The sequence below is a fragment of the Cornus florida genome, unplaced genomic scaffold (genome assembly GCF_030987335.1).
Source record: "Cornus florida cultivar Cherokee Brave unplaced genomic scaffold, ASM3098733v1 CherokeeBrave_3.0.0_Hap2_Chr02, whole genome shotgun sequence".
Lineage (NCBI taxonomy): Eukaryota > Viridiplantae > Streptophyta > Magnoliopsida > Cornales > Cornaceae > Cornus > Cornus florida.
In genome coordinates, this window is record NW_026775572.1 from 7,696,181 (window position 1) to 7,721,059 (window position 24,879).

The following is a 24,879-nucleotide window of genomic DNA, read 5'->3' on the forward strand; positions in this document are numbered from 1 at the left end:
CAAATATTAGTTTAGTAAGCCCAACCCAAACTCATTGAGTTGGGCTTAAGACAACTTGCACCAACCCTTTGAGTGGGTTCAGTTTGCCCTTCAACCCAACCCAACTCTTCCAATTTATTCCAACTTATAAGTTCACATTTTCATTTTGAAATGTCCTAAAATAGAAGTTCATTTTTCATATTTAAATTTCTTAACATTTTTTCAATTGCCATTCAACCATGAAGAAAAAAGAAAAAAAAACTTTTTCCATTTGTCCTCTACATTGTTGAGAATTGTATTTAAACGCATAGAATAACTTGATAATTTTAAAAACAAATAATATATTAAATATAAGTAGGCATATCTGCACTTTACTCTTAAACATTTGTATTACAATCTTAAATGCAATGACAATTCTAACCCTACTTTTATAAATAAATAATTATTACATTTTAAATGACACAACTGCTCTTTCAAATTTTCTCTCCTTATCTTTAATCTTTAATATTTTAAGTATCTTTTGACAACACAAATAAAATAAAATTTGAATTTTTTTTTTAAGGGACCAATTTTTTTTTTTTTTTTTTTTTTTTGTTATGTTGAATAAATTGCCTCTTTTGACCAAATAAAAAAATAAAAAAAAAAAGTAACCATTTATAAAATTATATCTTTTGACATTAAGAAAAAAAACCCCATAAAAAATTACCAAAAAATAAAGTTACCTCTTTTGACAAAGTTGAAAAAAATTCAATTTTGTTGAATAAATATCTCCTTCGATTGTACAAAAAAAAAAAAAAAAAAAAGTCACTGTAGAATAAATTAACCCTTTTGACTGTCAAAAATAAAATTATTAGTATAGAATAAATTATTTTCTTTGACTTTGAGAGGACATTCGGAAAAAACAAAAAGAAAGGAAAAAAAAAATAGTAAATAAATTAAAGAAGGTAAAAAAAAAAAATAGTAAAGTTATATAAATGATAGTTATAATATTATAAATTAAAGAATTGTGCATTAATGAATTCAAAGACTTTTTTAAGAAAATGATAAATGTAATGTAACTAGAGAAAAGTAGTGCCAATATCTTCTCCCTAAATATATATTTCTTTCGTGGATTTAGAGCCAGAAGTCTAATTTATATTTCATTTAGGAGATTGATTAGTCAATAACAAATCATGCCAGACGGTAATTTAAGTACGCAGCATGAAAATGCATTCATTCCAAGAAGGAATAGACAATTATTATTGTCAAGTAAATAACATTTCATCTACAAATCTGTACTTGAGGGCAAAAAGGAGTACTCTCAAAAGAAGAAAATTTAATTTCACTTCTTATTTTTTATTCTTGTACTTTTTTATTCTTTTTTCTTTGGTTACTATTTTCGGTAGGGTTAGTAGTTAGATGGGAAGGAAATGGTGCAAGACTCGAAAACAGACTGTCAAACATAATCCAATTATTCGGACAATACGGCACTTATACTAAACTAGAATTTTTTCAATTCATATACGAGTATTTAATTAATGAAACATATAAATATAACAATTACTTTATATATATATATATATAGAGAGAGAGAGAGGGAGTGGTGATCTCTTGTTCCATATGAAGTAAGAAAATTCTTCCGCACCTTTTATAGTGACCATTAAATTAAATCAAATGGTCAAATTCTAAACCTACCTACCTATACGCTTTCCTTTCAATACAAAACTATTATCACTATTTCAAGTTTCCAAATTTAATATTTACCAATACTATTAATTATAACAATAAACGGTAAGTACTAAAAAAATAAAAATAGAAATCTCTTCACCTCAAGAAATCACGTCTCATCACTAATCCGAATTTTATTTCCTTTAAAAAAAAAATTATAAGTGTTAGAGAATTGCATCCATGACTTAATACTAAAGTTGACATTGCCTATTTGTTTGAGTTTGAAAAAAATTTTAAAATTACACTATTGACATACAAAACATCAACTAAAAAAATAAAAAAAAAATTATACACCTCCCTAAATGCATGTTATTTAAAAATTAGAAATTCAATATGTTGTTCTCTACCCCCTTTGTCACAAATTGTTTCATCTTTCTTGTTACTTTTGTTTTATTTTATTCCAGATTTTAATTAGTTGTAAATGCATTCCAATTACTCATATGTCATAATAAGTCATACAAAATCTTTTTTCTAGTTCTACTATAATAACAAAAATTTATTAACATAACGAGGAGATTAACGATAAAAAATTATATTATTCTAAGAAATTTCAGATTTTCGTTGTAAATTAGTTGTTTTTCTTTAATACTACTATTATTATCATCAATTTTTTTTTTTTCACTATCATTAATTTTTTTTTGGTAAGTAAAAAAAGTATGAAAGACTGCCAATATATAAAGTTACAGCAAAGACATCAAAGAAAATAAAATTTCCGATTAGTGGTGGTGAGATGTTCTAGAGATAAAGCGATTTATATTTTTATTTGTTTGGTATTTACCTTTTATAGTTGTAATTAGTGGTATTGGTAAGTTTTAAATTTAGAAACTATAAACAATAATAGTGGTTTTATATTAAAAGGAGAGTATATAGGTGGGTTTGGAATTTGATCTGTAGAAAGTGCGGAAGAATTTTCTTACTTCGAGTAAGAGATCACTACTCTCTCTCTCTCTCTCTCTATATATATATATATATATATATATATATATATATACACACACACACATTAAGTGGTTAAGCTTTTGGACCAAAATGGGCCAGGCTGAATGTAAGGCCGGACCACTGAGCAACATGGGGAGACTGGGCCGATCTTCCAGCTGTTGGCACTAGTGGAGATCTATCTGTCTACCTTCAATTCCCATATCAAGCTTTTAAACCTCATATTAACATTTTCCATAACAGTTAATTAAGATATGAGAATATAACAATATAGTACTACATCTTAGGCACTTTTATTGGGTAGAGTAGATTGGTCCACATGCTATGAATCGGTGGACCCACCAACACTGTAAAAACACTCTAAGCCCAGAGTAAGTAACAAAGCGACAGAGATTCGGAAATAGTCAGAGAGGACAATTCACGGACTCAACACTCACTCACGGTGGTCATGCTGGGTGTGTGGGTCCCATTAAAAAACCGTCAGACATGGCGCTCTCAGATGGAACAGCTGCTACGTCATCACCCGTCAGATTTACGACACGTGGAGGTTTCATGTCACGCTTGTCACTCTAAGCCGTCAACGTCCACGCCCATCAAACTGCCAGTGATTTTGTTGTCTTGTAGCTGTCAACTTAGCGTGTGCTTATTGGACTTTCACACCCTTCATCTGGTGGGTCCATCTGATTAATCTGATTAAATCACTCTTGTCCGTTCGATGCACAATCCTTTTCACCACAATATTACACCCTTTCACTATTGGAACATAATGTTTCTTCATAATTAATTAACAACAATTCAGAAATTAACTGCCAAAAAAAAAAAAATAATAAATAAACACACACACACATTTCTAAAATTCATCTTTAATAAGTTAAATATATTAATTATCTGAAAAAAATGTGCTTTTTTTTCTTCGGTAATTACTACGTAGTAAAAGAATGTTTGAATACATATATAATAAATTTATTACCCAAAAATGTTCGAGAGAAAAATAAATTCTCACAATTCGCGAGAAGATATGCAAATAAAAAATAAAATTCTAATTAAGAGAAAATAATCAAATAGTCAAAACGAATTACTTAGTAACAAATCACTTGTACATTAACATAAGAAGAAAAATGAAATTTGACCTGATATGTTTCAAGTGATTGATTTATATTTATCACTTAAAACATAATCTAAAGAGATAAAATCCATTCAACTAATATTTTAGGTATAATTTATGAGCAAAATAACATTATTAATAAAAACCAATGGTATAATAAGTTTTCTTTCTATATATATATATATATATACACACACACATATTTTTTTTATCTCACAATGATTAGAGAGAGAGTTCCAGAGTTGAAGAAAAATAATTCGATCATAAAAGTATAGAGTGGAGGCACTTAACTTAAGTCACATAAAATAGAAGCGAAAGTGAAATTGAGAGTGAGAGCGACATAATTAAATTATAAGTAGTGAGAATTTGAATGAGAGTATGCGTAAAGCGTGGAAGTAGAAGCACCCTCGAAACGTGTAACTATAAAGGTCTCGAGATAAAATGAGATTAGAGAGTGCCCTCGAAATGCAAAAGTGACAACTCTTAAAAAAAAATTTGCGTGACTTAACACTTAATATCTCATGCTCGAGCAACACCGTGAGACCTGTATAATAACTTTTCTATTGTAAAAGTCATTCATGTGCACTCCAATTATAAATGTCTATAATGAGATAATTATAAGTAGATTGTAGAGTGTGGACCGAATGGTCACACCAATATAGACGGCTATACTAGAAAAGCTTTCAAAGCACACTCACGGCAGCCTAACTGGGTGACCCAATTGAAGGTTATTGGACAAAACCAGAAAACCAGTAACGAGACATGTGAATCCTAGCTAAATTTAATACATTTTCGGTCCTATTACTCCATATTTATTCTCATCACCAGAGCTACTTTTGGTTGGAGAATAATGTTTGGTACGTACGTCAATGGGACATTAGTAATTTATTTTTTTAATATCAGTAATGGCGAATTTCGGACCCATGCCTCTACAAATGGAAGAACCCTAACACTCTTTCCATCTTCAACGAGGTGGCAATACTATTTTATGCTCTCCCCAACAATCCCCACGCAACGTGCATCAAGGATGACCATATACGTAGTTTTTTTTTTTTTTTTTTTTTTTTTGAGGAATGAATAGATATATATATATATATATATATACCAGTTTTTATAGTAGTTGCTGCGAATTAAGCACCTATTATTGGTTTTTATTTCTTTTATTTTTTTTAATTTTTTGTTAAGGGGTTGTTAATTCACCCATGTTAGCATTTAGAATTGTTAGCAAGTTTACTATAAACCGAGAATTGATCTTCTCCGATAGCTTTCCTCTATATATGTCTTCGGGCCTTTGTTTAATAGGTATAAAAGCGTCAATATCTTATTTGCATTAAGTTAGTTATGATATTCTAATATGGTGAATACCGAAAAGTTAGACAACTGATGATGCAATATATTTTTTTATGAAAAAAAAAAATTTAGAAGCAACAAAAAGATGGAAGATTCAAATCTTAATAAATCATTTTGATTTGCATGGTAAATAAAGAATGCAAGGAGTATAAATGATTAGCGGATGAGTGAAATGATTAGCGGATGAGTGTGTGGTGGTTGGAATTAGTCTCTCAATTCAAGGTGAGATGGAAACACTTTGGTGTAACAAAAAAGTGGGAACTATTGGGGACAAGGTAAGAACACAACATATGCTTTTTCAGACGTGCGTTTGTGGTTGTTAGCATTTATGCTGTCTTATGAGAGTACCTTATCACTCCTATAAAGTTAATGCATAGGTATAAACTTTATTGCGTATTAAAAGGAGATTGGAGATCTGACTTGCACCATTTATCAAATGATTAATTGGAGTAACAACTATCAACAATTTATACCATAAAAATATCTACTAAAATACATCTTTTTTAGCTCTATAATGGGCATTCCCAATTCAACTTTAACACAATCCCTTATTCACAAATCTTTGATGGATAGAACTAATGATTTTCACTTCCTATCTCAAGAAAAACTATTTTTACTTTGCTTAGCCTTATTTTCTATACGTGTTTTCAGATGAATTTTCCTATAACAACAATCATTAAGGTTTTTATTTTTTTTATTTTTTTTATTTATAATAACAACTTAGAAGTTAGCTAAATGAAATATATATATATATATATATATTTGCTCTATTTAATACCATAACTTCAATCAATTCATGTGCTATCATGTCTTTTATACTTATAACCATTTTTTTTTGGGTGGGTAAGTAAGGTATTGTTTTATTACTTGTAACATATACCAAATTACTAAATAATACTAATAATTCTACCCACATTAATTTTGGCCTTCCTCTTTTTTTAATAATATCATTATTGTAAATTATGTCACTTTTCTTAACTGGCCAAGAGAAGTGGACCATCGTAGATCAAATTCCTAATTGTCATGATTTACTCTTTCCAAGTTACTAGGTAACAAAATTTCCAATTGCACTGCAATTGGTTTCATTTGATAATCATGACATTAATTAAGGACGACTTGAGGTAAGTCAAGCTCTAATTGTGGTCAATTAAGTGGGGGTTGGCTCCTCTAAATTCTAGTTGCTTTTTAGTTCTTTTCTAAATCAATCATTCATCATATGTTGTTGTTGTTGAGTGCTTATCTGAATCTTATAGCTTTCATCTCAATTTATAGTGGATGACACACACATATAAAAAATAATAATTTAATTTTTTCAGATTCTTAATTAATTACTTAAACAACATTCTAACATATTCCAAACATAATAATAAAATTTTTTCATTATGACTTAAAAATCACATATTTGCTACGTGGATCTAATTTTTTTAAATTCCGAAATGGCAGAAGCCTCATTTATTTGGTTTCCTCTTCTTCTTTTTTTATTTTTATTTTTTATTTTTGTTAACCACCCAAAATTAGAATCCATCACAAAAAAAACACATATAATTTACAAATTATATGCATTTAAATAGACTCATAGGCAATATATATATATATTGGTTAGAAAACAATGAGTTATAGTGAGTGAGCCCGGTGTGGGTAGTGGGTTAGCTGGCAAAATGGGGTCAAGTGGGTATAGTTGCATAATCCATGTATATGTCTGGAGAAGTTGAGGGACAAAAGCCACCAACATTTGGAGTGGGCCACTTTCATTTAACTGAAACACATAACTGTTGAGTTGTTTGGGGGAAGAGAGAGGGGTCCAAGAATGGGGTGGGACCAAAGGCACATTCTGGTCTACTTATTGTTTCTAGTCCAACCACTCTTTATCATTTTTTGTTGTAAGAGGAGCTCTAATGATATGGTTCGTCAGTCATTTTCTATGTGCCCTTCAACACTACTAACACCAGTGGCCTTAGTTTACAACATAATAATTACTATACGACTTGGACTTGCTTGTGTATGGGGTCAGCTTTGGGTCTCTAAATCATGGACTCATTGAATCTCTCTAACTCCATTTGTCAAAAAAAGAAGAAGAAGAATTAACACAACAAAATTAAATTATAGAAACATGCATGCACCTTCCTTTATAATATACATCAATACATATATATACACCATGAAAAATATGATAAATTTTACACCGTGTTTGTTACTCTAAGTAATGCTATTATCAATGATTAAAATAAATATTTTTTTTAAGAATCTTTATTCTTATTTAATACCGATGAGAGTCCTTATTAAACTTTATCTATTAAAGTCAAGTAAATAACCAATTAAATTTTTTAAAACATTATTCTTGAATCATGAGTATTGTTTTATATGTTTTTTTGAGAAACTTCATTCTTATTTAATACTGATAAGAGTTCTTATAGAACTTTATCTATTGAAGTCAAGTAAATAATGGATTGAATTTTTTAAAACATTATTCTTGAATCATGAGTATTTTTTTTGTATTTTTGGATGAGTTCTGACTTATGAGGTAAAATTCTTGGGAACGAACTTGTTGGGATGAGGCAGTGACACGTAAATGCATAAATCTTAATTGATATTTTAAAAGAGAGATAAAAGCTAATTTGAAAAGTTAAAAAGAGTCCTTGAAGCCATTATGTGTGATATTGCGTCTATGATTACTGATTTACTAGTATAAAATAATCGAGAAAAGTACAAATTTAAAAGGTAAAACAAATTTACTCCATTTTGCATGTTTTTTTAAGGATTTATTTATTTATTTATTTTATTATTTTGACTTTCATGATTGGTTTGTGTGTGTAAAAAGAACCACTAGAAATGGAAAATTCCTTGTGCCCCTAGATAGAAGGACAGCAAGTGCTTTAAACGCGTTTATGGTGTTGTGGGGCACCACTTTTTCAGGAAAATACGATAGAAGCAACAAACAATTCGGCCTTTTCACTTTTTCGTCAAGACTCACTCTCTATTTTGCAAATATGAAAAGAGGCCACCAACTTTTAGACTCCACCTCTCCACTCGCTTCACCAATGGCCTCTCTCACATTTTAACCCATTTCACTCAACTCGAAAAAAAAAGAAAAAAAAAAAAAAAAAAGTCAAGTGGAGAGTTTGTTTGTACGCAATTCTGTATTTATAAAATTATTTAAATTATTTATGATAACCATCTTAATTTAGACTGTCAAAAAGTTCAATTTCATTCTTCGAATAAATAAAAAGACATTAATCTATCTCAATTGATTTGTATTCATCTATTGTTGCGTGTGACAAAATTCTCAAAATCCCTTATATTGAGGACTAATTTTTTATTACAAAATTAACAACAATCACTTATAATTAACCCAAACCGTGTAATTTAGGGTATGTAAAAATTTCTCCATTCTTACAAGGGATACTAACGCATTGACCGTTGCGTGAAGTCACGCGCTGTGATGGAGAGTATGTTTTAATGTCATGTTTGCATGCATATAAAATGGACACGGTTTTAGTTACCTACACCCAATTCCAGTCAGATCAACCGTAACCCAATAATATAGTTAATTAACCGTAGTCAACAACAAACGCCACGCCCACCAGCACTTCTTAACCCTGGTTAAACCCTTGTGTGGTTAGAGATACAAGTAGTATGACTAATTAGTACCATATGACTCCACACACTCTCAGACTCTCGATACTTTCAAAATACCGTGATGTTTGAAAATATCAAGAATTCTTATCGGATTAATTAATTTATCTAAAAAATAATAATCAGTGTGATTTGGAAGGGGAATAAGAAAATTAATATTTTAAATAAAAATAGAATAATTTTTAAGGAAAAAAATTGCTTGCTTTACGATCTTTGTTGTTTTGCTGGCTTCTGAAGGTACAACAGAGTTTTCTCAGATCCGAAGAAAAAGGTGAAGAAAAAAATAAATAACTACTATCATCAGTCAGGTTAAAAAAAAAAAAAATTTGGCTCAAACAGTGTGAGTACTAGTTTGTACATATACATATATACATACATCCATATGTGTGTGACTGTGTGCGTGTGTATATATATATATATGTGAACTTTATTATGCTGGTGAGTTTGGACTTTTTTTGTATTGATTGATCCGAAACAGAGCATTGAATGTCTTTAAGAAATCTTTGTTGCTGTGAATGCATGGTGGTGGTGGTGGTGTTTTTGTGTATAAAAAAAAGTGTTTAGAGTGGCTTGGTTTTGTGTCGGTCATGTACTTGTTCTTGATTGAATCTTTGTTTGACGATGAGAGAGCAACAGCGTCGGCAGGCTGTTGCTGTTGATTGTTGCTAGGGTTAGGGTTTGGTTGTTGATTTTTCTCTGCTAAATTTGGCAGAGACGTTGGAGGAGTTCCGAATTTTCAGTTAATTACAGATATTTTTTTTTTTTTTTTGTAGTTGAAGAGGCAGTACTGAATTCGTGTGTTGCGAGCAATGTAAAACAGTGTAGATCTTGCTCGAACTCTGATGAATTGAAGTGGTTTTGGCGCTGCGTATCAATCTCTGTGTTTTTCATGATTAATTATGGAGGATTGGTTGTGCAAAACGAAGAAGTTAGGGTTTTGATCGGGAGGACTAGAGTTCGGTGTGTCGAAGCGAGTCAAAGTTGATCAGAAGACCACTATTTGCTTAGAGTTGGGGTTGCTCTGCTGCATTATCAATGATTTTGAGGAAGCTGAAGACGTGACCGAAGAAAATGAAGCTTTACGGATTAAATTCTTCATCGTCAATTGTGTTGGATTTTCAGTATTGGTTTTGGTAATTGAAGATCTTTAGCCAAAGGATTTTGTGAAATTTGAGGTTTTTTGAAAAAATTTCGAAGGAAGATTTCCAGAATTTAATTCAATTTTCCAGTTTTGACTTCAAGTACGCGGTTCAATCTCTATTTGGGAGATTACTTTGGTATCTCTGGTGTTCTTGTTCTTTGCTGACTGCAGAGGTAAGATATGAAATTTATTATCTCAATTTATTATTTTCTGTCTACTTACTTAAATTCCCAGTTGCTATCAATGTTTATGCTTAAAGTTTATAATCTGTTTGTTTACAGCATTAACTCTGAAACAAGCATCATCTAAGGAAGGAAGAAGGGGGTTTTATGAATTGAGAGTTGTTTGGTAAGTGTTATACAATCTTTGATTCCGATGATTACGTTTATAGATTCGAAAGAAAAAATGAAGGAAACTGAGAAATGCTTAGATTCCCAGCTATGGCATGCCTGTGCCGGTAGTATGGTGCAAATGCCTCCGGTAAATTCCAAGGTGTTTTATTTCCCTCAGGGCCACGCCGAACATGCGTGTGGAAATGTTGATTTTAGAAATTATCCTAGGATTCCACCTTATATGGCTTGTAGAGTTACTGCTATTAAATTCATGGCAGATCCTGAGACTGATGAGGTTTACGCTAAAATTAGATTGATTCCCGTTTGTGGTAATGAGGTTGATTTCGAGGATGATGGAATTGTGGGGATTAATAGGTCGGATACCCAAGATAAACCGACATCATTTGCAAAGACATTGACGCAATCGGATGCGAATAATGGTGGGGGGTTTTCAGTTCCTCGATATTGTGCAGAGACTATTTTTCCTCGGTTAGACTACTCTGCGGATCCCCCTGTTCAAACCATCCTTGCGAAGGATGTTCATGGTGAAATATGGAAATTTAGGCATATTTACAGGGGGACACCGAGGCGTCATCTTTTGACAACAGGATGGAGTACTTTTGTGAACCACAAGAAACTTGTAGCTGGTGATTCAATTGTGTTCTTGAGGGCAGAGAACGGGGATCTTTGTGTTGGAATTCGGCGGGCAAAGAAAGGAATCGGGGGTGGATCTGAATCTTCATCTGGGTGGAATCCAGCTGGCGGGAATTTTGTCACACCTTATGGAGGGTTTTCAGCCTTTTTGAGGGAAGATGAAAAAAAGTTAATGAGAAATGGTAATAGTGGAAGTTCAAATAGTAGCGGAAATTTGATGGGCAGGGGGGGAATGAGGGCTGAGCTGGTTACCGAAGCTGCAACCTTGGCTGCGAATGGGCAGCCCTTTGAGGTTGTTTACTACCCCCGAGCTAGTACCCCGGAGTTCTGTGTGAAGGCCTCACTTGTGAAGACGTCATTGCAGATCCGTTGGTGCTCGGGGATGAGGTTCAAGATGGCATTTGAAACTGAGGATTCTTCAAGGATAAGCTGGTTTATGGGGACTATATCATCAGTTCAGGTTGCTGATCCTATTCGCTGGCCAGATTCACCTTGGAGGCTTCTTCAGGTACAAAAATTTATTTTTATATGCATTTCCTTTTATATGAAAAGGTAATGAATTGTTCACAATGTTCTATTGCTTTACGTTTTTTTTTTCTTTTTTTAGTTTTAGGCAACTTTTCGTCTCTGGACGAGATATAATATCTTTCGATATGATGATGAAAGACCCTATTTAGCAATTTTATTAAGGCAATTCTGTTAAACAATTGACATGGATTCTAATTCCATTTTCTCAAAATAATTAATTTGCACTCTGCTTCTACCTGCATTTGTTTACATGGTTCTTTAAGTCATATTGTAGAGAATGAATATGTTTAAACTCTATACATTACTGCTTTAAAGGTGAATTTGTGAGATGATGAAGTTTTGACCAAGGAAAGCATTAGTGAGCAGCGGTTAAGATCAAGAATTTGAGGATTCTGAAAATTTTGAACTTTCAAAAAATACAACATTGTATTTATATATTATGTTTTTAGTTGTTTCGAGAAGATGTAGGGTTAATCTTTATAATCAGATGCATGACAATATGCAAGAAAAATTTGATGTCCAAGTTAACCTCTGTCAAATTCATCGCCAAGCTAAACGTAATGGTCATCGTTTATATGGGCAATTGGTGACCTGGTATTCCCTTTCTGAATGATCTTTAAAAATAGTGGGTGATTACGGTGGTTTTCTATCTTCCTGTCTCCCCGTGTTTGATTAGGAAAAATTTTGCAGGTGACATGGGATGAGCCTGATTTGCTTCAAAATGTGAAACGTGTCAGCCCATGGCTGGTGGAACTGGTATCAAACATGCCCGTCATCCATCTGTCACCCTTCTCACCACCAAGGAAGAAGTTGAGACTACCGCAACATTCAGATTTCCCTCTGGACGGCCAACTTCCAATGCCAACATTTTCCGGTAACCTCCTTGGGCCCGGCAACCACTATAGTTGTCTTCCCGACAATGCTCCTGCTGGCATGCAGGGAGCCAGGCATGCTCAATATGGCTTATCTCTATCAGATATCCACCTCAATAAACTACAATCAGGGCTGTTTCCGGCTAGTTTTCCACCATTTGATCATGCTGCTATCTCAACAAGACCTTCCAATCCCCCAATCACACAAAAGCCTAGCAGCATTGAGAATGTTTCTTGCATTCTCACCATGGGGAATTCTAGCCAGACTTCAAAAAAACCTGACAACACGAAAGCACCTCAATTCTTACTTTTTGGTCAACCGATACTCACGGAGCAGCAGATCTCTTTAAGCTGCTCTGGGGATACAGTTTCACCAGTTGATCGTGGAAATAGTTCTTCAGAAGGAAATGCGGATAAGATGACAAATATTTCTGATGGTTCTGGTTCTGCACTTCATCAACAAGGCGTACCAGAGCGCTCATCCTGTGAACGGTTCCAATGGTATAAAGAAAATCACCGTGAAAGTGATATTAACTTGGGGACTGGTCACTGTAAGGTTTTCATGGAATCAGAGGATGTCGGTCGTACTCTTGACCTTTCATTGCTTGGGTCTTATGAAGAATTGTACAGAAAGCTGGCAAGTATGTTCGGCATTGAAAGTTCTGAGATGCTGAACCATGTGCTCTACCAGGACATGACAGGTGCTGTCAAACAGATTGGTGATGAACCATTTGGGTGAGGGTTGCTTGCCCTTCTTCCTTTATTTGCCCCTTTATTGCTATTGTCAGCTTGAAACATTTTCATAACCTCTAGGGTAGTGAATTGAGTATTTTGAGTATTAACTTCTCCAAGATTATCCTATTGATTTTGATCCTTGTGCCATTGCAGTGACTTCATGAAAACAGCTAGAAGGTTGACGATCTTAATGGATTCAAGCAGCGACAACGTAGGAATGTAGAGAAAAGAAATAAATCTCAATTTCAAATATACAGCTTGATGACCAAATGCTTTGTTTCTAGCTGACTGCTACCTTGTTGAACATATGGGAGGAACTCCTTTAATCCAATCTCAAAACTAAGAAGATAAACCATCCCATTTTGTTGTCATTCTGCAATTTATTGAATTTTGAAACTTCCTTTTGTGTGATATATATATATATATATATTTTCTGAAGATATGTTGATATTATTTTTCAGTTTGTCTAGGAAAATTCGTACAATATAATTTAAAAGCTTCCCTTGAATCCGTCTAAGAGAAATTCAATTAAACAATGTGTGATTGGTTTTTGAGAGGGGAAATTCTTTATTGCTCATGGTGCTAGTTTTAACTTCGAAGTAGTGAGAGCATGCTCCTCTGTTCTAGGTTTTCTTTTCATTGTCACTGGAACTGTTGAATTGTTGCCCAAACTATAATATGCTTTAGACATTTTAGTCACATTACAGTAGTTACTATCACAAGTTCCAAATTTTTGGTTTTGAGTTGCAGCTTTTTCTTCTATTTCTGTGTGTTGAATGTATATATGCCTATTTTGCAGCTTCTAGTATAAACATATCTCGTGAATGCAGGTTAATTCCTGTTGTCCTTGGGAGCTCGGTTTTGAGCCTTCGCATACTCCTTTCCATTAACCCCTGGCATTCTTGTCATGAAAATATATATATATATATAAACACATCTCAGACTCACTATATAGTAAGGGAAGTGGAATTTACTGAGAAATAAAGGTTTGTATAGTTTGTTCTTTTGAACATGAGTATTCTTTAATTATCTTTTGTGAGAGTGGAAAATTGCTTTCATAATAGAATCATACAAAAAATATTGTTTGGTAAGCAGATCTGTTTTACGTGCACGGCTTAAATTTGCAGTGACAGCTGATTTAAAGGTCTAACCAAACATTTACTTTCATCATAAGTTGACAATTTGCATTCGAGACATATGTAGTATATGTATACCAAAAGTGGTCAAAAGATCCTAAAAAGTGATTCTGGCCTTGTAATGGAGTGACATGTGTATGATACATATGAAGAGTTAATAGAGGCAGAAGTCACATGGTAGACCAATTTTTTTTTTTTCCCCTTCAAACATTGAAGAAAATCTGATGCCGCAACTGTTGGGTTATTAATTAATTAATCAAATTCTTATTGATTATGTATTGGGATTACAATAGAAAATACTCCTACTAGTCATCAAATTTTGCACACACGCACGCATAAATTTTATATTTTTATATATATTATAGAGAGAGAGATATAGATATAGACACAGAAGAGAGCGAAAACAACAGCAAACACGAAGCAGAGAGGATTTACGCAAATACAACGTCAGCAAGAAGCTAGAAAGCTTGAAATGCAGAACACATTCTTACTCTCTCTCTCTCTCTCTCTCTCGATATATATATATATATACACACACACACATATATATTGTAGTATGATGTTTGTATATGTGCGTGTGTGACCACACGTGAGTGTGTGAGACCCTAACTGGGAGATGGCGGGGTTGAATAAAAAATAATAGGTTCACGTGTGGGTGCATCAAATGCGGAGATGCAAGTGTTGCGGCGTTTTGGCGAACGGACTGTTTTCACTTTGTTGACCAACACAAAGTCACAAGCACAACACAAGATATATATGTATGTGTATATATATATATATATATATATATCAGTATATCACCATCTCACCTGCCCAGTCCAACCACCACGCCATCTAGCGTCTCAACCGCGACTTTCCCGGAAAATCTGTGGGAAAATGAAGTGTTTATTTCTATAGTATCCTATATTCAAATTTGATTTCAATGTATCCTCCTCTAACAAGTTATGTTCTTTCATGTAATGTTTTGACATTTCTTCCCATACATACCACTTTATAAATTTGATCAATCCAACTTTCATAGTCTAATTTATGTACTCAAAAAGAATGCTATAAGTAATCAGTTATTGAAGTGATTATGACTCCTACTAGTGTTGAAGTGATCGCCACCAAATCTCGTAATCTACTTAATGCGAGAGTCCATATTTTTTCCTTTTTTCCTGACAAATTTTAAATAATAAAAAAAAAGGACTTGAACACGACACCCACTGTAGACATGAAAGTGACTAACGTTTTCTCAAACTGTAAAGATATGTTTGGATTGAGAGATTTGGAGGGATAGTGAAAAGAAAGATCAAAAAAAAAAAAAAAAAAAAGATTGTGTAAATTGTGTTTAGGTTGGTTAAAATGAGAGAAAAGAAAATATAGGGAGAGATAGGATTATTCTCATTTTCTATCTCTCAAAAAATAAGAAGATATAGAAAGAAAAGATAATATTTAAATAGTATTTTTATAATTTCGAAATTGTCCTTAACAAAATTATTATTTCACTCATATCTCATCTATTTTAAAAGATATGATAATAATTTAATTGTTATCTTTTCTTTTCTTTTTTTTCCTTCTATTATATAATTTTTTTTCTTTTCTATACGTCAATATATAACTTCTCATGTTTTTTTGTTTTTTTTTTTTTTTTTTTTTTTTTTTTTGGCCTTTTTTCCTCGTAGCTAACTTTTCTTTTCCCTGTAATAATTTTTTCTTTTTCTCTTCAGTCCTACTATCCAAACAAAGCCTAATGGCCCCCCTTCATAAAGGTAAGTTGAACCGAAGTGACAAAGCCTAAGTTTAGGGGCAGAGAGTGAAGAGCAAACAATGGGACGCTTTACTTGGAACTATGGTAACCGACAAAGCAATACAGCCTAGAACACAAGTACATGATGGGTGACAAGGTCATGAGTTGGATCACGTGAATTTCTGCCAACACCGTCTGATTAACGTCTTCCTACTCTCTATTTTTTAAACCATAAAAACAATCAATTACCATAAATTGCTTGTCCCTTTCTTTTCTTTTTCATTTTATTTTTTTGGCGGGTGGATCTTAGTAACTTTGTCAAGAAAATAATATACAACGTAATCACTTTACTCGCATGGATAGTTAAAACTTTCGAGTTTTTACTTACCCTAGAAAGCCCTAATTCAATCGATGGGTGTTTTGGTGTAAAATTCAGGAGAAATCAAATACAATAAATAATACGTGGTCAAAGAAGAAATTATTAAATGATACTCATTTATTTAATATTTGATGGACTAATTTAATATAAATTCCTTAATTATAGAATTTTGTATTTATTAATACATTTTTATGAATTATTTTTTCAATTCAAAAATCTAAATTTAATTGATCTATCAAATATTAGTGAGTCAAAATAATATAATAATTTCTTGTGGTCAAAGCGCACGAGAAGAAATAAAGGAGACAACACTATTTTACAAACCACTCAAATTCAATTTTTATGGTGCAAACAATTCTTTTACTTTGTTTTCAGTACCCATGTCTCACCCACAATACATGCCATGGTTTCTATCAAAGTCATAAACAAACACATAAAATACAGTGCCATGTACATAACTAGATAGTTACATCCATATTCCATAATGACATATATATATATATATATATATATATTGTTGTCGTACAAGGATTTACTTGGCTTCCAAATTACGTCAACAAAGTGTCAGTTTCGTGGTACCAAAACAAGAAGGGGTTAAAAAATAATACTGTGCAAGTAATTTTTAATTTATTCTTTATTTTGAAAGATCCAAGTCACCCAAAAAGGAGCAGTATTTTTGGGGGCAAGTACGTCATCAACTTTAATCGAGTTTGGTTCGTTTATCGTTACGTGTTGGGCTATTAAAAAAATTCAGAAACAACTTTTTAAGTAATTTTATATTTTTTCTGTATTGCGTTGGTAGCGTACAAACTTGAAACTAGGTGAAATAATTATTTATTTCAAAGCATAGCAAGATGGGAAAAGTATATATATTTTTGTGATAATATATATTCACTTCCTTATATATTCCTGTGATTATACATATTCACTACCTTATCTATTCCTGTGAATATAAAGTATTGGTCAGTCTTTTTCATTTTGGTCAACAGTATAGACGTAATTGAACATCTTTTTCAAGGCAAGTGTTCATTACTCTTATCAACCTTTTTCCTCTTAATTTGTTAGTTTTTTTTCTCATATAATATAATATACTACATATTATGAAGGGAAAATTCCTGTAGTTACGTCACTTTTTTTTCCCCCTAAGAATATGGGATTCAATAATTATAACATATAAAATAATAAAAGGATAAGTTTATACTTTATACAACTTGTAAGTAAATTATCAATGACATTGTAACTTAGTCGTATCTATTTGCATTCTTACTCAAATTTGCGTAACTGGACACTTCACGTGACACCGAATCAAAGATTAGGTCCTGACTTTAATACCAATTATAACGGATATACATTTAGTTATTTATTCAAAAGTTCAAACTCTTAAATAGTGTTGTATACATACCATTTTATATGCATTTTAATTTCCATCTAATTCGACGTGGGACAAGTCCACTTGTAATACTATTCTATTTTTCAAAGTAGATGATAAGAGTTTGCACGCAGCAAGGCAGAGTACGCGACTTCAATAACATGCATGCTACTAAATTATGACTAACATATATCGTTTAAGAAAAAATATTTTAATAATGAAAACAACTATGAATTTCTGATTCAAAAAGGAAAAAAGAAATTTGGGACTAATCCGCCTAAACAGCATTATTGGGGTAAATTACAATATACCTCCTATTAAAAATTTTAAATAACTCTCATAAGCTATCATTTTAGCAATAAATTTTTTTTTTTTTTTTTTTTGAAAGCCCTTTTTTGTTTGCGAGCCTTAAAAAAATGATGGAATAACAATCATGTGCCACACGTGTGACATATTTACTGAAGGGGTGCATTTTTTCAATTGAGTATACAAAACATTACACTAATGATTTAAGAACTATGTACCACATTTTCGATAATACCATACTTATACAACAAATTAAGTCAGAAAATGTAACAACAATGCAACAACTTACTTCTACTAATACAACATCTTTGAATGACTTTGTTTGTTTGAGGGTAAAATATTTTTTGAAAATTATTTTTTTATATTTTATGGTATTTGGTTGTCATAAAATATTTACGAAGAAAAAAAATATATTAAAATTTAATAAAAATAACTTATTTATCAATTTTCGGCAAACTATTTTACATGTCCTACCTTATGAACTCGACCAAAACTTTTGCCAAATATTAAAAATTAAAAATTAAAATATATATATATACGTGGAAAAAAAATATATGTTTAAAAAAATATATTTTACGTTAAAATAAACGGAACCTTAGCATTGCGTACCGGGTGTAATAGTATAGTTTATATATATATATATATAATTATGTTGCTCTTCAATATAATGTGCTACATTTTTTTCCTTTTATGTAAATAATAATTACACAATAAAGTATACATTAAACAAAATTTTGTAGAGAAGGATTTGGGTGCTTACCCGAAACCTTTCGTGCTAAAAAACTTCCCCACCAAATACTACATGTTAAAAAGGAAATGGGCCCACAAGTATTGGGCTAGTCTTGTGGGCTAGTACAAAATTGTCAACGTCCATGTTCTGGCACCCAAAACCGACACAGATTCTGAGTGGATAGGATAGGTAAGGTGTCCGTGCGGTGGTCCCCATCCAAACCCGACCGACATCCTAACAACTCAACACTCATCTCCATCTACATGTCATTTTTTGATGGTGATATTCCACACGTATGGCTATGATTCGCAGTTCTACTCAAATGATCTGGACCTTTTTTTTTTAACCTTTGTGTAGTTACATTAATAAATGTTTAATTATTAATATAAAAAAATGTGGACTGGGATGGGCCAAGAAATTGGGCCGAGTGTCAGAGAATGTTGTTTGGATCCACTCCATCAACTAGAATGCCACCGACGTTGGCAGGACCCATGGGCAGCCCATATATGGTTGGACTACACGCAAAATAAAGCCCAAATATTCAGATTAGATGAACGTGCTTTAACACTTCATGGGCTTGTGTAGTTGGTCTATTTAGTCGGAATATTTTCCTATATCCTTTGATCTATGCAATTCTGCTTTGTTGGTTTGTACTTAATATAATTTCATGTACAAGTTGGTCTATTTAGTTGGAATATATATTTTGATCTATATATATACGTATAAATATTTTTTTGTTGAGAATTTTGATCTATAATTCTGCTTTGTAGCTTTGTACTTGTATAATTTCGTCCTTCAAATAACAGCCTTGCATTTTAGTTTCTTGTCGATCCCAGGAATGAGGACCAAGTCTTTTTGCAAAAATAGGCATATATGTAACCAAGAAATTATACTGTTACTGTTTTGATTCTTTTAATAAGTATGGAAATAATCCCTTAGGCTCGATTAAATTCTTTGCACTTAGACTATGATCGGTCGTAGAGAATTATATATAACACATGTACAATTTTTCAAGTTAATATGCTTCACATTTTTTCTTCTTTTTCCAGCACGCTTAACACCTGTACTAGTCAATATAACATACCATAAAATATTTGAAGTGACCAAGAAAAAAATCTAGTCTATATAACTTACAAATCAACCGCTGTAGGTTGTTCACTAGGAAAATGCAAGTAAAAGAGACATTTACCTTCAAGGCATTGTACATCATGCCCAAACCTACTTTTTGTGAATAAAATTCCCTTAATAAATAATTAGTAAATTAAAATCTTATTAGACATATACATTTATGCATTATATATATATATATATATCATATAGCCTATATTCTGTATAGAAATTAGTTCCATTAGTACTTTACTTATATGTCCACTAGTTTAGTTATGTCGTTTTTTTTTTTTTTTTTTTTCTAAATTAATTTTTTATTATGTGTATTTATATAATTTTATTTTATTCAATTTGCAACAAGTTAGTAAATATAAATTAGGGTAAGGTACAGTCACACCCCCTGAGATTTGCCAAAAGAACACTCAGATGAAAGTTATCTGTTTTTTTGACAAAGACACCCCCTGAAGGTTTAAAAATGGATAAAGACACCTCTTTACATGAGAAATTGACCAAATTACCCTTTAACCGTTTAGGAGACTTTTTTAACTTTACAATTTAATAAATTGGACTAATCAACCCTCGTGAACAATTTACAAGTTCACTTTTTTTTTTTTTTTTACTTTATAAATGTCCCAATGTAACGACCCTAACTAATGCCAAAATTTTAAAAAAATTCGGCATAACCTCCCCTAAAAATGGGCCTTCAACAACCTGTCCCAATACACAAAACACATTATATCATCCAGCGTCCCATTCATCCGTTCATTATACCTCAACATAGTTCCTCTCATGGTGGAACATCCACACACCAATTAATCTAAATTATCATAATTACAGTCCCAAAATACATGGTTAAGATTTAAAGTCCCTGTCTTACAACGTTACATGATACAATTTCATGGAAACATATACCATAATTTCATTACTTTCATTTACATCAAACAAAAGATAAGTTCGTTCTTAAGTTATAAGGCCATGCATACTAACTTAGTTACATTCCCACAACTATGAATATACATAAAACGGTCAAAATACAAAATAGCAAACAATCTTTTAACAACTTTCAAGCTTGAGGTGGATTGTCGTCCACCGGTTCATTTCCAAGATCTGAAAAAAATAATATAAATAGTAGGGTGAGCATAAAGCTCAGTAGGTGACACTTAAGACACAATTCTTGTGTCCTTGTGAATTCAAACAAAGCATAGGTCAATGGGAAATAGGGATCATGCAATATAGGGAATTAAAACAATATGCACGTCAATTCCAATTATAAACCATGCAGTGCAATGAAATGTAATGCATGCTAATGTCACTTCCCATTTTCATTCACCAAATCATTACTTTCAAATGTTAATACAGTCCGCCCTTTGGTAACCCCACCGCGATACAAGAAAAGAATTGGCTATCGTCCCTAAACCTTTGGTAACCCCGCAGTGTCATCGAGGGGCCCGAACAGCTCAACCACGCTAGGGCGACTCCCTAATCCCCTCTAGGCTATATTAACCTCCGGCCCATTGGTAACCCCGCAGCGACCGGGTTTATCAAAACTATTTGACAAAACTCTTCTCCCAAAATTTCCCCCATTTTCATTTCAAGACAAATTCTCCCATTTCATGCATCCCAATGACATGTGCATGGATGTACATATAATCTCAATATTGTGATAATGGGAAATTTGGCACAGTCTAAATAAATATGTTCTCATTAGTCATTTTCAGCATGTTAACACATAGTGGGCATGATAAAACAACATTTAAACATATTTTACACATGAAACAAGTCATAATCAAGCTCTTGAAAATTCTCTAGACATCATTCATACAATCATAGATATAATTAACTCCCAATTAAACATGTTTGACACAACAAGGAGGTGTAATTCACAATAGAACAAGAAATGAGTAGATTAAGAAGCCCCTACCTCAAAATGAGCAAAATCCCTAGAAATGGGTTTTTAAATTTGAGCTCCCAAAGAGGACCAAAAGCTGGAATTTCTGGTACTAGCACGTAGAGCTCGTCGTGCTCGTCGTTTTGCCTCAAACGGCACTTAAATCCGGCAAAAAATGAAGCTAGAATCCTGATTCAAAGTGGGCTTCCAAGAAGAGAAGAAAAATGATGTGAAATGAGAGGAAGAAGGAAATTGACAGGGAGAGAGAAAGTGAGATCCAAAAAATGGTCTCTAGACCATTAAAAATGAGTGGGTGGTGGTCGGAATTTTCTTTTTTCTTTTTTCTTTTTTTTTTCATTTACAAACATTACACCCAATTTCTTAAAAATGTAGATGTCTAAAATGATTTTTTGATCCAATACATATTTCAAATAAATTATATTTTGTTATTACTTCTTTTCTTTTTCTTTTTTATTTTTAAATTAAGATGCTTAATTCTTTCATCTAAAAAAATTAAACCAATCTCTTTTCCGTAAAAATAAAAAATATTGTACCAGTATAACTTTATGCATCTTAAATTATACATCAAATATTATGCATTTCCCAACATAAAAGGGAAAAATAATAATAATAATAATAATAATAATAAAACAAAGGAAAAAAAAAAAAAAAAAAAAAACAAAGGCATGCATAAAGTTAAGATGCATAAAATTATACTGGTACATATTTTCTTTTATGTTGGGAAATGCATAATATTTGATATATAATTTAAGATGCATAAAGTTATACTAGTACCATATTTTTTATTTTTAAGGAAAAAAGATTGGTTTAATTTTTTTAGATGAAAGAATTAAGCATATTAATTTAAAAATAAAAAAGAAAAAGAAAAGAAGTAATAACAAAATATAATTTATTTGAAATATATGTATTAAATCAAAAAATCATTTTAGACGTCTACATTTTTAAGAAGTTGGGACATTTATAAAGTAAATAATACAAAAAAAATAAAAATAAAATAAAAAAATAGTGAACAATATAAAGTTTTTTTTTTACAATTTTTTTTATGCATAAATTATTCATGATGGTAGATTGGTCCAATTTATTAAATTGTAAAGTTAAAAAAGTCTTCTAAACGGTCAAAGGGTAATTTGGTCAATTTTTCATGTAAATGGGTGTCTTTGTCCATTTTTGAACCTTCAGGGAGTGTCTTTGTCCAAAAAACAGATAAGTTTTCTCTGAATATCCTTTTGCCAAACCTCAGGGGGCGTGACTATACTTTACTCCAAAAATTATTTGTTATCAAAAAAAAAATTAAATAAATAAATAAAGGGGGTATTGTGTAACTTTTTAAAACTAGAAGAGGGTTTAATGCACCGAGTCCTAATTTAATCAAATCTTTCTTTGGCTATATATATTAGTCAAATCTTTCTTTGTTTATAATTTTATGTAATTGTTTAAGAACCTATATGTTTTTAGAAATTTTAAGAAGTGAATAAACTCGATATATCATTAAGCATGTGAAAAATATATGTCTACAAATATCTAGAAAGAAAACAAAAATAAGTGTGCTATAAATACGGAACCGAGAGTGCAAAATATTGTCTTATCATCATCTGAAACCATTCATCCATGTATCAACACTCTAATCATTCCACCAAAATTATAGAAATTTTTCTTAATTTCTTGTTCACAAACAATGCAACAGTTGTGTTTAATTTTTTCTTTATAAATGTAACGATTAGACTTTGATTAGAAGAAAACCCGCGAAAAGTTAACACTAGTATACACATCAATTAGTATTCAGTCTACAGTTTTATTTTTCTTTTGCGGAAAAGGTTCAATCCTATTATTTTCCTTTTGTTGAAAAGGTTTATCGTATTATTTTTTAACAATAATTCTAAATTTTTCATCCAATTACTCTAATGGGTGTAGAGTTAATATATTATATGTATGTTGATATTAAATATCTATAAAATATTTACTTTTTATGAGAGAATGGATCGCATGAATTCAAAACTTTGAACTAGACCATTCCAAACCATTTTCAAAATAATTTCACTTGCATCAAGAGGAATCTTATTTGCTCAAAAAAACAAAAACAATATATATATATATATATATATATATATATATATATATATTGCTTAATTAAAACCACGTCTATACTGGTAGTTGCTGATGCGTACAAAATTTCATTCCTGTGAATTATTTAAAATATGTGAAAGTGACCATACCCTACCTTTCCAAAAAAACATAATAATAATAATAAATAAAAAGGAGACTTTTATATAATTGCACTTCATTTTTTTTTTTAATATTTAAAAAAAATTATAAGAATGCCTTTAAACTCATTAATGCATCCTCCATCATTTTATAATATCATATCTACCATTTCCACTATAAACTTTTTCTTTTTACTTTGTTTACTTTTTTTTACTATAAATCCCCTGGTCAATTCGACTACGAGCATGCTTGAAGGAACTATCAAACTGATATGGGTCCAGGTGAACAAACCCTACGCTGTATTGAACACGAATTGCTGACGATCACCCTTATATTCCAAGAAGACTGAGCTAGCTTCCCGCCTCCGCCATATAAGGAAAAAAAAATTCAAACATAAACTCAAAGCAGAAAACATAAAATAAAAAATAAAAGAAACAAATTGTCATTCCCAATATCACTATTATCATCAAAGGAGTCTAATGGTTCATGAAGTTTTAATAGTTATTTAATGTTTTTTATGCTAACAAGATCGATTACATAGTTCTTATTTATTCATTTGTGAAATCTTTCATTATTATTTACAAAGATTAATGATTCAGTATCAGACCCGAGAGGGAGAGAGAAAAAAGTTAATACAAAATAGAGAAAGAGATGAGAAATGTAGGAAGGAAGAGAAAAAGAGGGGTTAGCAAAAAAATGGTCAAAAAAATGTCAAAATATTAATAGGAAAGAGGGGGAAGACAAAAATATCTTATCATAACTGAAAGGGTAGTTGTGGCATTTGAGAAAATTAATTATTAATTTTTAAAGTTAGGGTTAGATATGTCATTTTCTTTAAAATTAGAGTGCAATTGTATAAAAATTGGAGTGCGCATCCCATAAACTACAAAAAACAAATAAAAATTGTAGTGATAGGAAACCGAATGGTTATCCCCAAATTGTCACTGAATCTCCTGTGTACAAGTGTAACGGGTGGGTGCTTCGCGATTCGACCCAAAAGCCTAAGTTATAAGGTGATGCTAACACCCAGTAGCCCATAT

At 31.7% G+C, this 24,879-nt stretch overlaps 1 protein-coding gene across 2 annotated transcripts; it reads left to right on the forward strand.

Annotated features, from left to right (window-relative positions):
• Positions 1-8,790: 8,790 nt before the first annotated feature.
• LOC132293415 (auxin response factor 18-like) lies at positions 8,791-13,410 on the forward strand. Of its 2 annotated transcripts, none has more exons than XM_059790891.1 (5): positions 8,791-9,050; positions 9,484-10,024; positions 10,133-11,345; positions 12,056-12,972; positions 13,126-13,410. In XM_059790891.1, exons 3-5 carry the CDS (start codon positions 10,227-10,229, stop codon positions 13,193-13,195), a joined length of 2,106 nt encoding a protein of 701 aa, XP_059646874.1. In that variant the 5' UTR covers positions 8,791-9,050; positions 9,484-10,024; positions 10,133-10,226; the 3' UTR covers positions 13,196-13,410. The 2 variants fall into 2 exon arrangements, with proteins under 2 accessions (XP_059646874.1, XP_059646875.1); XM_059790892.1 differs by having other exon boundaries at positions 8,791-8,981.
• The last annotated feature ends 11,469 nt before the right edge of the window (positions 13,411-24,879 follow it).

Excerpts from the sequence above, each read along its gene's own strand:
- LOC132293415 (XM_059790891.1), top strand. The coding sequence starts at position 10,227 with ATGATTACGTTTATAGATTCGAAAGAAAAAATGAAGGAAACTGAGAAA. Across the intron at positions 11,346-12,055 it reads CACCTTGGAGGCTTCTTCAG|GTGACATGGGATGAGCCTGA; the intron begins GTACAAAAATTT and ends AAAATTTTGCAG. Across the intron at positions 12,973-13,125 it reads ATTGGTGATGAACCATTTGG|TGACTTCATGAAAACAGCTA; the intron begins GTGAGGGTTGCT and ends GTGCCATTGCAG.